At 37.3% G+C, this 13730-nt stretch overlaps 1 protein-coding gene across 2 annotated transcripts; it reads right to left on the bottom strand.

Moving 5' to 3' along the window:
• Positions 1-4743: 4743 nt before the first annotated feature.
• Positions 4744-7532, bottom strand: LOC125681575 (myogenesis-regulating glycosidase-like). 2 transcript variants are annotated; one of them, XM_056155999.1, is made up of 3 exons: positions 7496-7532; positions 5269-7063; positions 4744-5104 (listed from the first exon to the last, which is right to left on the bottom strand). In XM_056155999.1, the coding sequence occupies exons 2-3, from the start codon at positions 7004-7006 to the stop codon at positions 4848-4850; spliced, it is 1995 nt and encodes a 664-aa protein (XP_056011974.1). In that variant the 5' UTR covers positions 7007-7063; positions 7496-7532; the 3' UTR covers positions 4744-4847. The 2 variants fall into 2 exon arrangements, with proteins under 2 accessions (XP_056011974.1, XP_056011975.1); XM_056156000.1 differs by having other exon boundaries at positions 7479-7501.
• Positions 7533-13730: the final 6198 nt, after the last annotated feature.

The raw sequence follows: 13730 nt of genomic DNA, 5'->3' as shown, positions 1-13730 counted from the left end.
AAATCAAAAACTTCTTCAACAAACTTGCACGTGCATTTCATACCATGGGAAATGCGTTTCTCATCACAGTTTATGCTTTTTCTACCATTGCACGATTTTCACTCGGGCATCGGTGTCTGATTCTTTCTAAAATTTCAAACTCACTTGAGTGTTTACACTACGTTTATCAACACAATGCCCCCTCAACGTGTAAGGCGTCGCCTGACGACAGAACAACTGGGGAGATGTATTGGAATGCTTGACGCTGGCTATTCACAACGTGACGTTGCAAATGCACTAAACGTCAGCCAGAGCGTTGTAAACAGGACCTGGAACCGACAGCAAACTTTTGGTACAGCAGCACACCGACATGGGGGTGGTCGTCAGAGGTCGACAACCCAACGCCAAGACCATTTTGTGGCTCTTCAGGCACGACGCCATCCCTTCTGGACAGCAACCAGACTACGTAACGACCTCCTGAATGCCTCGGGGGTGAATGTGTCCACTCAGACGATACGGAATCGGCTTCACAATGCAGGTCTCAACTCGAGAAGGGCATGTGTTCGAGTCCCTCTGACTGTTCGACACCGGCGGGAGCGATAGGACTGGGCTGAAGATCATGTCACTTGGACACAGAACGATTGGGTTCAAGTTCTGTTCACCGATGAGTCCAGGTATTGTTTGGACTTTACAGACAGGAGGCACCGAGTGTGGCAACGACAACGTGAACGTTTCCATGATGCCAACATCAGTGAACATGACCGTTATGGTGGTGGTTCCATCATGGTCTGGGGTGGAATCAGCAGGGATGGAAGAACAGATCTACTGATCTTCATGTCCTGGAGAGAGGAACAATGACGGGGGTGCGGTACCGGGATGAGATCCTCGATGTTTACATCAGACCCTACGCTGGTGCTGTTGGCCCTGAGATCATCCTGATGGATGATAACACCCGTCCTCATCGCGCCAAGATGGTGGAGCAGTACCTTCAACAGGAGACAATTGTCCGTATGGACTGGCCAGCGCGCTCGCCGGACTTGAACCCGATTGAGCTTGTATGGAACATGCTGCAGGTTGCCCTTTCACGCCGTAGAGCACAACCCACGACTTTGGCAGATCTCGGAAACGCCCTCGTGGAAGAGTGGAAGAACCTTCCCATTGGAAACATCCGGGTGCTTATTGACAGCATGGCTCGACGTTGTCAAGCCGTCATTGATGCAAGGGGAGGCCATACCCGGTATTGACACTTCATCGACTAAGTGTAATGATGGACTATCCCCCAAAACTGTGTAATTCTTTCTCTGGTTTGCTGTTAACTTTTTGTAATGAAATGCCTTTTGGTGTTGTTATCAGATTTCAAGCATTCCGTATTGATAAAAGTTCATGCCGTTCATGAATTTTCATTCATAACCTGAGTAAACACGTTTCTGAGTCAAATTTATGTCTTTTGTTATGTTAGTGGTAAATTACACACATATAACCTAGTGATCCTTATCAAATTTTTAGTAGTAGTATATATATATATAATCTTCATACGTTCTACAATATGAAAGCAAATTATATATATAAGGTAGCAAATTTTGAAACTGTTGAAATTTAAATCTTGTCAATTTAAACCGTTTTTATGTGTTTTTGCTATGCTGTTTTACTGAAAATGTGAGAATGTCCGACGTTGACATCTTTATATATGTCGAACATCTTTACAAGTGTGGCAACATATGCATTTCCTTTGATTAATAATTAGATTAATCTATATTAATTATAGACATTGATATACTTATAGAGTTATATACAATTATAGATATTAATACTGTTTTTTTTTTCTATTTTGAATCGTTAAAGTGACGTAATATTGACTAAAATACAAAATAAACACGGACATGGAATATCGTGAAAATCCCCTACTGTAGAACACGGAATGTATAGGAAGACATTAACAGGAAGCATACTAATGCCTCATAATTACTCCCACGCTATAAACATCTCTTTTGTAAAATAAAGGCCTTGACATAGTCCTAAAATCCATAAATCACATAAATATTATTATATCAAATGTCCTCCCTCGCTATAAAAATCTCTTTGTAAAATAAAGGCCTTGACATCATGACAAAATCCTAACAGATACCATTATATATAATATGAATTGAAATCTTTAATTCAAGGATATACATTGAATGCTTCCAAAATTCTATTGTTAAGAGTTTATTCTAATTCCGAAATTACTACAATTACTCTTTGACAGAGAATGTGTTCGCATAGAATTAACAATCTAACACAAGTAAATACGGACTAAACTATACCCATAGTCACACGAATACACACAGCGTTGTTAGATTACAAACGTTAATATAAACATTAATATAAAGACCTTTGACAGAGAATGTGTTCCCATAGAATACAGTAACAGACCAGGTAAACAGAACCAAGCTCACACGGAAAGTTAGATCCCGGTTAGGTGTGAAACGTACAGGTGACCTAGACGAAGGTAAACACGGAACTTAATTATATTACCCATGGTCACCAATATGAATGCACTCAGCGTTTTTACAAAATAAGCGTGGGAGGTCACGGTATTTATAAAGTAGTTCATATGCACTTTCAGTGTTCTTGTTATTACATGTATATAGAAAAGTGTGACTACAACACTATATGGCGATCATGTTTAGTAGAAATGACCACAGACATGTACCTCATGATTTACTTTTATTAAAACTTCAGACACACGGGCAAAGAGCTATCTTATAATTTTTATTTGTTGAGAGGCGTGACCCAAGGGTCCATCCCTTGGCCGATAATTTTTAACACCTTTTGAACGATATCTATTTTTGTCTCAAATTATGATATTATACATATACATTGTACACGGACGATAACACTCTGTCATGTGCAGGTTAAGATATTTCAGATGTAAATCAATTTTTGGAATCAAATAACTTTTACTTAGTACAATGTTTTTCAGATAATCGGATGTAGGCAAACCCCGATGAATTTCAAGCCATTTGCATTGGGAAAAAAAACAAATACTGCAATGACTTTTAATATTGATGGAACAGAAATTCAGCCAGAAGATTGTGTGAAATTACTAGGTGTTACCATAGATTATCAACTGAAATTTAAGCAGCATAAACACAACACAACTATCACGTCAACTAAATGTCCTTTTTAAAAAGAGAATAATTGAAGCTCATTTAAATTGATTAGGAAGACTTACAATATACCACACTTTTATCATATCTAACTTTAAATATTGCCCATTGGCCTGTCATTTTTGTGATGAAGCTGAGACAAAGAATCTTGAAAAGATACAGCAGCGTGCTTTATGTTTTATTTATAGAATTCATGTCAGCTCTTATGAATGAAAGGCGAAGATAACGAACAGTGATCAATCTCATAACTCCTATAAGCAATACAAGAGAAAAAGTTGGCAAAACAAGAACCCTTGGACACACCAGAGGTGGGATCAGGTGCCTAGGAGGAGTAAGCATCTCCATCAACCGGTCACACCTGCCTTGAGCCCTATATTTTGATCAGGTAAACGGAGTTATCCGTAGTCAAAATCAGTGTCAAGAATGGCCTAACGATCGGTATGAAACATGTCAGACAGCATTTGACCCCATGATAGGTTGTATTGGCAAACTAAATCGCTATAACGACCATAGAATTGGCAAAATGCTGACTTTAAGCGAGACTGTTTAAATCCCTGCACCATCAACTTGTTTGTCAGTAGCCTGCCTTTACTTAAAAACTGACCAAGTTATGCTCTGCTTCTTTTCGTTTTAGTGCAGGAAAGCTATGGAACCCCCTTTCTGATTTAGACAAATTTCTTCAGTGAAAGGTGAAGATAACGAACAGCAATCAATCTCAAAATTCCTACAAGGAATACAAAATAGTGAGTTTGGGAAAACACGGATCCCTGGACACACTAGAGGTGGGATTAGGTGCCTAGGAAGAGTAAACATCTCCTGTAGACCGGTCACACCTGCCTTGAGCCCTATATTTTGATCAGGTAAACGAAGTTATCCGTAGTCAAAATCAGTGTGTCAAGAACGGCCTAACGATCGGTATGAAACAAGTCAGACAGCATTTGACCTCATGATAGGTTGTATTGACGAACTAGATCGTTATAACGACCATATAATTTGCGAAATGCTAATTTTAAACGCGACTTTTGAAACCCCTGTAAAATCAACTTGTATGTCAGTAGCCTGCCTCGATTTTAAAACGGACGATACGCAGAACAAGCTCTTGCATATCGAATCAGTTGAGAGATATAAACACCATACGCATGTAATAATGGAATATTACTACATAAATATGGGAAGTTGACGATGGAGAAGCTGAAATCAACCGTTTGTTATAAAGTTGAGTTGTTAGTTTGCCGTTGACATCGATCGTCAATAAAATATTGAAGTGCGAAGCAGATGTGGAAGACTATATGGTGTCTTTTATTTCGAGCTCACTGGGATATATCGAATTGACATATAAATGTTGATAGACATAAAATGAATTACAGTTATGACCGGAATAATAATTTAAAAGAAAAAAAAGGGGGGGGGATTTCGTCAGGTTGATGATAAGTACATTAATATCAACATGACCTTGGTAAACTGTTCGTAGTCGGTGAATGTTGATTTCATTAATTTACCAGAAAGCTGATATAATTAAAATTACTACATGAAACAATGGGAGATCAGTGTTATGTGTACAGAAGTACTAATTGCATAACTCGACCCAAATTAGCACATATCAATTAGAACAATGAAAATTTATTCTGATTCTTTATTTCAATGAAAACAGAAAGTGGTAATAAAGTAGAATAAACCACAATAACAAGCAGCTATAACAATCTATATTTCAAATTTTCTACATTAGCTGACTAGATTAAAAGTTGCTATTTGTTGTAAGGCGACCTCGAAGTTCCGAAGAGTAACGGGCCCGATAACAGTATCACCGTGAAGGTTATCGCGCCACTCTCCTCGAGGAATGTAAATGTCTCTCGACCTTGAACCCCTGTCTGTAATCGGGGCGACCAGTAACACATCTCCAACCAGGAATTCGTCGTCACAGTTTAAAGCCTGATCAACATCTGGTTCTATCCACCACAACGGCCGGATCAGAGGTGCTCCTGAAATTTAAAAATGACAATGTCATTCCAAAATCTGCATTTCTCTAAATTCAAATAATTATAGTATTTGCTACATCGTATTATTCAGTGTTAGTATATTCGCTGTTGTGTTTTAGGTGATGTCTCGAAACATGGTTTCGTTAGTGGAGGTACATGTAACTAACCCGATTTTTGAGCTTCCATGGAGGCCTGAAATAAGATTGGAGTCACCACCTCTTCATGCACTTTCACCATCTCTTTTGCAATCGCAACAACTTCCTCGTCATAGTCCCATGGCACAAACGAAAATTGCATTGACGGTAAATAGGCCGTAAGCTGCATCCAGCGGATGTACAATTCCCTCTCCGGCAAAACCACATCAATACCGAGGTTTTCTCCATAGCCATTCCCACCGATCATATCCGGCAGTACGTATGGATATCCCAGAATCCCCATGGTAAGGACTGTGGGAATAAGACTTTTAAACCCATTTTCATAGCCCCACGTAGATTCTTTATCGCCCATTCTAACAAACACAGGATGTCTCTGCGATTTGTAACCGCATCTTACTTCTATCATGTCACCAAATCTGGAAACCATGTCAACATAAAGTGTGGTAAAGAATCCCGGATTTCCCAGTCTGTATCGAGTGGAATAGGAGGATGGCATGTACGTCATTTCACCAGCATCAAACTTGAAAGAGTCGATTTGATATTCAGTTTGTATGTCGCGAAGGCGCGTGACAAACCAATCTACGGCTTCCTCATTAGTGACGTCGAGGATTGCACCTATTCCTTGCCACCACTTTACCAGCGCCGGAACTTTCCCGGCAATATCTCGCAACCAATAACCTTTCTCTACTCCATCAGAGAAAGCATAGGAATCCAAGTTAGCAAAGGGTGTTATCCAAACTGTTGTCCGAAATCCATCTGCCTTCAGGTTTTTAAACATTCCTAGCGGGTCCGGGAACTTCTCTGAATCAAAGTCAAAATCTCCGTACTTTACTGTAAATTTATCGTCAATTTCAATCTGACTGTTAGAAAATCCTTTGCTTTTAATTTCTTCAGAAAATTTTATGACTTTCGTTTGATTTATGAGAGTTTTGTACCTCGCCCACGTTGACCAGATTGGACTTTTGATCATCTTTTCGTCCGGCATACCATTGGGAATATCAAATATTAAATCATGAACGAAATTTCTTATCTCTTTAACATTGCGTTGCTTACATACTGTATAATTAAGAGAAAGATACTGCGATATAAGTTCTGGAAAGTGTGGGTCTTCATATTTCGCCTGAAGGCAGAGCAGACGAGACTTCTTTTCATTAATTGCAACATGCAAAGGGGAGAGATCGCTCACGTACAGACCCACGCCTTTAGAATTGATCCAGTACGGCTCCAAAACGTTACCAAAAGCAGTCTCTTCTGGAACGATATCATTTGAAATGAATGGTTGCATTGGTAAGTCGACGTCATTGAGTGGCCACCTTTGTGTGTGTAATTCCGCGCCCCCGTACCACGCAGCGCCCTCTAGCGGAATGCAGGATGTGGGAAGAATGTCTGATGATGGCTTCGATGTGAAATTCAGCTCAAAGCATTCCTTGCTTTTCAGAGATTTCCTTTTCATTACTGCCTTTAGAGAATCTCCCCACGTCAAACAGAACTCGTTGCGGGATTCGCGACAGTCGGTAGGTGTAAGTGATTTTAAGGAGGCTGGAAAGAACTGTTCGATGAACTTGACACCGTTTTCTGTGATGGACAAACTGACGGAGTCCTCATTGTAAACAAGATTTCTCACCAGTGAACCACATTTGTCAGAATCACAATATTCGTTGTTTATATCGTCTTTCTTCCCTTCAACATAATTTGTTCCCAGAGTAAAACTTACAAGAAGAAGCATACCACTACTACATGTCACAATCATGTCGTCCTCTACGGCCTATGTTCATTAATCTATTCTTCTTATTTTTTTTACAATCAACTGTAAAGAAAAAAATGCTATTGTAGAAGTTAATGAATCAGAGAAAGAATAAGATCAGATAGGAAGAACGCAGATCAATGAGGACACATCATAAAGGATCAGTTTGCATAAAACAGAAGAGGTCACTCTGTTAGGTGAAATAATACACCCTCCTGATATTACAACGACAGATATTGCAGAGCTTAGCGACAATGGAATCTTTAAATGCTTGTATAGGCATGTTATAAACATGGATCCGCGCGCCCTGGTTCACTTATCAAAATAATCTGAAGGATTGTAAACGGATATCAATAAAAAATGTCTCAGCTGCCAAGTGTTATATATCAACTAGATCTTGTGATATACTCTAATACTATACAATTTTGCAAGAAAAAGACACGGTTGCATGCAATATCAACATGCATTACGTCAATACATGAGAGATTATCTTACCGGAACTCCGTATCGCAAACTAAATGTATTGGAACCTGATACCGGGACCAGACTTATTTATAGAACTTAAGGACATTTAATATAAACCTCCCAAAATGGATACATATGTTTATATTGAGGTTTAAATCGACAACAGCGCCGTGGTCTTCCAACAACTCTTAAAATGTGGAATCTAAAAAGATACAAGGCCAACAAGAAACTTATAAAAGCACTGGGAATATATATAATTTTCGTATGGTCCCCTAATTATTTCTTTACACGGGATTACTATACTTCAGCACCAATATTTCTTTCTTTCGTATTTTAGTTTATCTTTTTCTTTTGAAAAACATTTTCATCACAGTTTAACACCAGTTATATAGCGTCACTCCTCCAGGTACAAAATACTTATAATGACCCGTCATTAGAACGAGTCGACAAACCGATTTTAAATTATAGTCTACATTAATAATCCCATTCTTTTGTTTATAACTTCATCTAGCGTAGAGTTAATTAGTTCAGTTCAGTGTTGACGCTCGTTCTGAGCAGACATTGTTATGTTGCCTCATATGTTGCCCTCGATAATTTCAATATGTAGACCTTCTGTCTGTTTTCGGGTTTTGTAGCTTAGGTTTAGTTTATTTAAACAATGATTTATTCACTAATAAGGGAATGGGATCGGGTAGTAGGCATAGGTTTAGTGCTACATATAGTTTGTAATTTTATTGATTTACCGGTAGTATTTCTATGAAAATATTATAGTCCTGAAGAAGGAACAGGTCGTCCCAAAACTTTGACAATTTCATATTGTTCATGTCGTTCATGTGTGTTATATATGGCTTAGTTTGCAAATATTACAAATATTAAATCTATACTTATAAATTAACAAATTTTGCCAATAAACACCGAAACGCTGGCTCCAGAGTTACTGTTTGCATCTTTAATATTGTTTCATATAAGAGGTGAAGTCCTATCTTACTTGATTAGTAAATATCGTAAAACAAATTAAAAAAAAAACTACTGTCGTTTTCGATAAAATACCTGAAATAGCAAAAATGAGAGTAAAGTGACGGGCGCGCTTTGGCTGGCGGATCTAAGCCAGTTTCCTGTTGTTTATTTCTAAATGACAACATAAGAAAATACGATATGAAGTAAATCTGTTGTTTATCGATGCTTGATTTTGATCTTACAGAAGAAATAAGTATTGATAATTGTTGAATAAATAAAATATGCTTGTTCGTTTCTTCAATCACGAGGCGCCTTCAACGAGGCAACATCATAGGCCATTTTCTCACCAGAGTTACGCAAGCTTCACATAAACGTAGCCTGGTACCGAGGCCTTCCGATGTTCAAAGAAGGTCTGTCTCAATCGGAACTCCTCGAATGTATCGCGCACTCGACATAGATCTCGGATGTAATACGATGGCATCCATGAGTGAATTTGATGCATTGCCAACTCCATCGTAATATAATCACGGTGTGACCGTTGGGGCGAGCGCAGCATATCTGAATACATTTTCAAAAAATTTATATTGAAAACAAGGAAAACTGATCTGGTTCACTGTCAATACGTAGGATTACTGCCTTGCTCTTCTCGCCAATGTAGGAACCAGTTTAGCGGGAAATGCAACGAGCTTGTTGTGACGTAGGATGATAGTTGTGACGTGACTGTTTACATTTCTTTAGACAATATTTTAAAAAGAAAAAGGGAAAAATATGATTGTCATCCTTTCCTTTCAAATAAGAAAGGTTTGTAATACTTCAAAGATTTTTTTAATTATTATTTTACGAATCGAACCATCCACCATTTTGTACGAGGGACTTCTGGGATTGTCGTCAAAAAAAAATTCTTGTTAGAGGTTGAGATTTAGCTCGGATTATTTCCCGCGCTCTAGTCATTAGAGCTCGCAGTACGAGCCAGCGTTCCGCGCGCTGGCTCGCTGCGCTCGCTATTACATCCGAGATCTATGTCGAGTGCGCGAGACATTCGAGGAGTTCCGATTGGGTCTGTCTCTGGCAGCACGGAATTCTGGGTAGAGAATGCATCATAGACCTCACCTCGGGCCTTTCCGCCAAGCCCAGAAGTTGCGATTGATTTACAACATGATCAGCATAGAATTGTGTAGGTGTTCAGTGTTAGTTATACTTATACTAGTTTTGACGAGGCCCAAATCTATCATTTTATGAAGATTTATAATCATAATATGTTTTACGGCGTGACCGTGTTTGAGGGCGAAGCAAACAAATGTTGGCATTAGTATCAATATCCAAAACAGAACAAAAACAACCCGAAGTTAGCACGAGGACGGAGCTGTATCAAAGCATCCTAATTTTGGATATTTGATCCGCCTATATATTGAACGCGGGAAATATAACGCAATTGATGTAAACAATACATTGTGACGTCATATTCAGCGTCGTTATTTAGCAAATTTACAAACATAGCGTCTGAACCACAACAACAAACATGGCGTGAATGGTGGAGTGATTATATATGATTAAGAAAATAAGATTTACATGCTTTTACGAATTTTATGTAACATCTCAGAACGACGTGAACTAGGGTAAACGAGATTCAAAATGGAGAAATACATGTCCACGCGATAGTATTCGAATCGACGCCATTAGTACCAAAATTTTCAAGTTCCATAGGTATGGTTTAATTTTTCATTGTTTTCCTATATTTTCCTTTTAAACATGTATATACGTGTTACCTATAGGGAGAGCTCCGCTCTCACGGCCCTTCGGGCCGTGAGAGGGCTTCGCCCTCTATTACTTATATACATGTACATCTCACTCAACGAAGACACCCCTCCCGAGACCAACGATCTGAAACATGGACAATTTTTGAAATACGATAATATGTTTTACGGCGTGACCGTGTTTGAGGGCGAAGCAAAAAAGTTTTGGCATTAGTATCTCTATCCAAAGCAGGACAAAAACAACCCGAAGTTAGCACGCGGACGGAGCTGTATCAAAGCATCCTAATTTTGGACATTTGATCCGCCTAAATATTGAACGCAGGAAATATAACGCAAATGATGTAAACAGTACATTGTGACGTCATATTCAGCGTCGTTATTTAGCAAATTTACAAACATAGCGTTTGAACCACAACAAAAAACATGGCGTTAATCGTGGAGTGATTATATATGATTAAGAAAATAAGATTTACATGCTTTTACGGATTTTATGTGTAACATCTCAGAACGTCGTGAACTAGGGTAGACGAGATTCAAAATGGAGAAATACATGTCCACGCGCTATTATTCGAACCGACGCCATTGGTACCAAACTTTTCAAGTTCCATAGGTATGGTTTAATTTTTCATTATTTTCCTATATTTTCCTTTTAAACATGTATATACGTGTTACCTATAGGGAGAGCTCCGCTCTCACGGCCCTTCGGGCCGTGAGAGGGCTTCGCCCTCTATTAATCTGATATTTTCGATGTTCTTATTTTTTCCGTAATTATAAAAGTCACTGTTACAAATTTTTGTAATATTTTTTAAGAGTTACTGATATGTAAAAACACATGGATAAACGCAATTTAAAAAAAATGTTGAACATATTTTGTGATAATACAGTTCTTGAAAGTAAGTAATAAGGTGAAAACTGGATATCAAATGGTCCAGGACTGTTCTCGGAAGTTTGCGCCTTATAACTCTAAATTCAAAACATTTTACCGAAATTATGCTGTACACTACCTGACAATGTCCAAGAAACCAGGCCACTGTTTACAATTAAATATAGCAGTTTTTCTGTTTGTCATTCATATAGTGCATTGTGTTTTCGATCATTGCGCTTGACGAGAAGAAACAACGTGTATTCATAATTTTGCCCTTAAAGTGTCGCACTGGACAAAACTACCATTATACACACATTCGCAATACTGAGTTTCAAATTTTGAAATTATGAACGACCGTTCATTTTGTCTTTGGTCAACTGTTCGGCATGACGGATTACAAAAGCATTCGTAAAATCATTACCTAATTTTCGATACGAAGAGAGATCATTTATGTTACATATACACTGAAAAAAATACCTAGTTAATTTAACTAGGATGCCTCGTAAAGACTTGCTCATGACTAATAAGTAATGTATTTACTAAGCAGGATAGTAATGTAACTAGAAATATGACGTCATAAGCATCGTGACCCGTGTTGCCCGCGAAAACTGCAGCAAGGTCTACTCTGCGAGACGCCATTTTTATTGGGATGCTGGAGAGGGAACATTGACTTAAAAGGTTTGTCATTGAACTTATGACTGTTTTTTTTTTTATTCTTGATGTTTATTTATTAGAAATCCTACACACAGCTTGATATTTTTTAATATGTAACTTAATACATTTTGTTCTGTTTTTGTTTATTTAGATGCCGATGACTGTTTGGCAATCCTGTGTAAAGAAAAGTTTGGGAAATCCTGATTACAGGTTCAAGAAATTCCACAGAAGATACATTCCCCATCGCAATCAAGATTGACCAGAAGATCATGTCGACTTTTAACTTCAGATTAAAGTCCTTGATGTTATCTTCTGTATTCAATTTTTTGAAGGATTAACAGGGCGATTTTACTTGTCCTATCAGTTAAATTACTAGAATGTTAGTAATTTTGGCAATGGAATACAGGAATGGAAAATTAGTAAATCTACTGAATGCATACTAATATTTACTATTGACTGAAGTAATGTTTTACTGTCTGATTAGTTAAATTACTAGTTAACAAATAGTAAACTTACTTAACACCTAGTAAAAACTACTTTTAAATTAGTGATTGTATGGACAGTAGTTTTACTAGTTTGCTAGTTATTTTTTTTTCAGTGTAAGGAATATTAAATTTGGAGCTCCCAGGGACTTCCTTATAATCAAATTTTATTTACTATACATGATATCAATAAATATAAGATAACATATACACGCAATAAATTGTTCTTAAATTCATTTGAATTAAAGAGATCTTTCATTTAATTTAATTGTACGCAACAATTCAAACACTCATATAAAAGTCCGTCCTCGATGCATACATTCTCTACCCAAAGTTCCGTGCGCTCCAGTTGATAAATAAGGAACTTGTAAATTTCCATGTGATGTTCAAATAGACATGTACTACTGTTGCCTATGCCATTCTATACAAAATTAATTTTGTGCTTAATCGAGAAATCATGGGGATAATTACATTCCACAAGAATTGTGAATTGTATTTATAAGAACATGAATTTAGTTTTCATCATTTTGAAAACAGTTTATAGCAAGTGTCGTTTAACATCTATATGGTGATTTCCTGTAGGCCTATATACTGCGCTTTACATTATTAGCACTTCTCAAACTCGAGTTCAAAAGCTAGTCGACAAGCAAACACATTAATTTATGATCCCCTATCCTTCCAATAAATACCAAAAGTATTCCCCCTGTATTCATATTTTCAAATTTGAGGATGGTTTACAGTTTTCATTCAAACAAATGCCATCAGATATCAACTTCATATCATTAACAAAAGCACCAATATCTCACTACTAGCACATAGGTACCACTCCGTGGATACTAATTATCTAACTACAAGTGCTACCCAGTGGATACTAATTATCGACATACTAGTACATAGTATAGGTACTACCAGGTAGATACTGGCCAGTACTACACAGACATTTCTACTGGACATGTAAATATTAAATGTAAAACTTCATATTCAAAGAAAAATGATCCGTTTCGCCATACTCTAAAAGGAGCATGAAGATTTCATAGATGATAGAACATTGTTTTTAAAAGGTTAACTTGAAATAGTGTGAAATATCGTCCTACCAAACGTAAGACGAAATATTATTAACATATGTCCAATGATGTCTTATTTTTGCTGTTTAAAAATGTATTTATGACTGTAACAGATTATGTTTAATTTTTAATCTTTGTACGTTGTTCAGTGGATAATTTGATTTAGTCATCAGAATTCTTCTTCGTTTTCTTCTAGTAAAACTTTTCCCATGATAATTGCTATGAGATGGATTTTAAAAAAGAAAAAAAAAAGTTTAGAAATTGTTCCTATCCTTTTCTATATCTACACTATAAAGAATGATCAAACAAAGATAAATCTTCAGCGTGCGTGTACATTCGATGGCACGAAAAACAAACAGTGACCAATCTCATAAATCCCATAAAGAATTCAAAATTAAGAGTAGGGCAAATACAGACGACGCATTTAACAACATTCCAAAAACAATACATTCTTCTTAGACATCGGCTTCCTGTTCTACGGGGCTGCCT

The sequence above is a fragment of the Ostrea edulis genome, chromosome 2, assembly GCF_947568905.1.
Source record: "Ostrea edulis chromosome 2, xbOstEdul1.1, whole genome shotgun sequence".
Lineage (NCBI taxonomy): Eukaryota > Metazoa > Mollusca > Bivalvia > Ostreida > Ostreidae > Ostrea > Ostrea edulis.
Note: the sequence above shows the minus strand (reverse complement) of the source record. Positions and strands in the feature narration are given on the sequence as shown.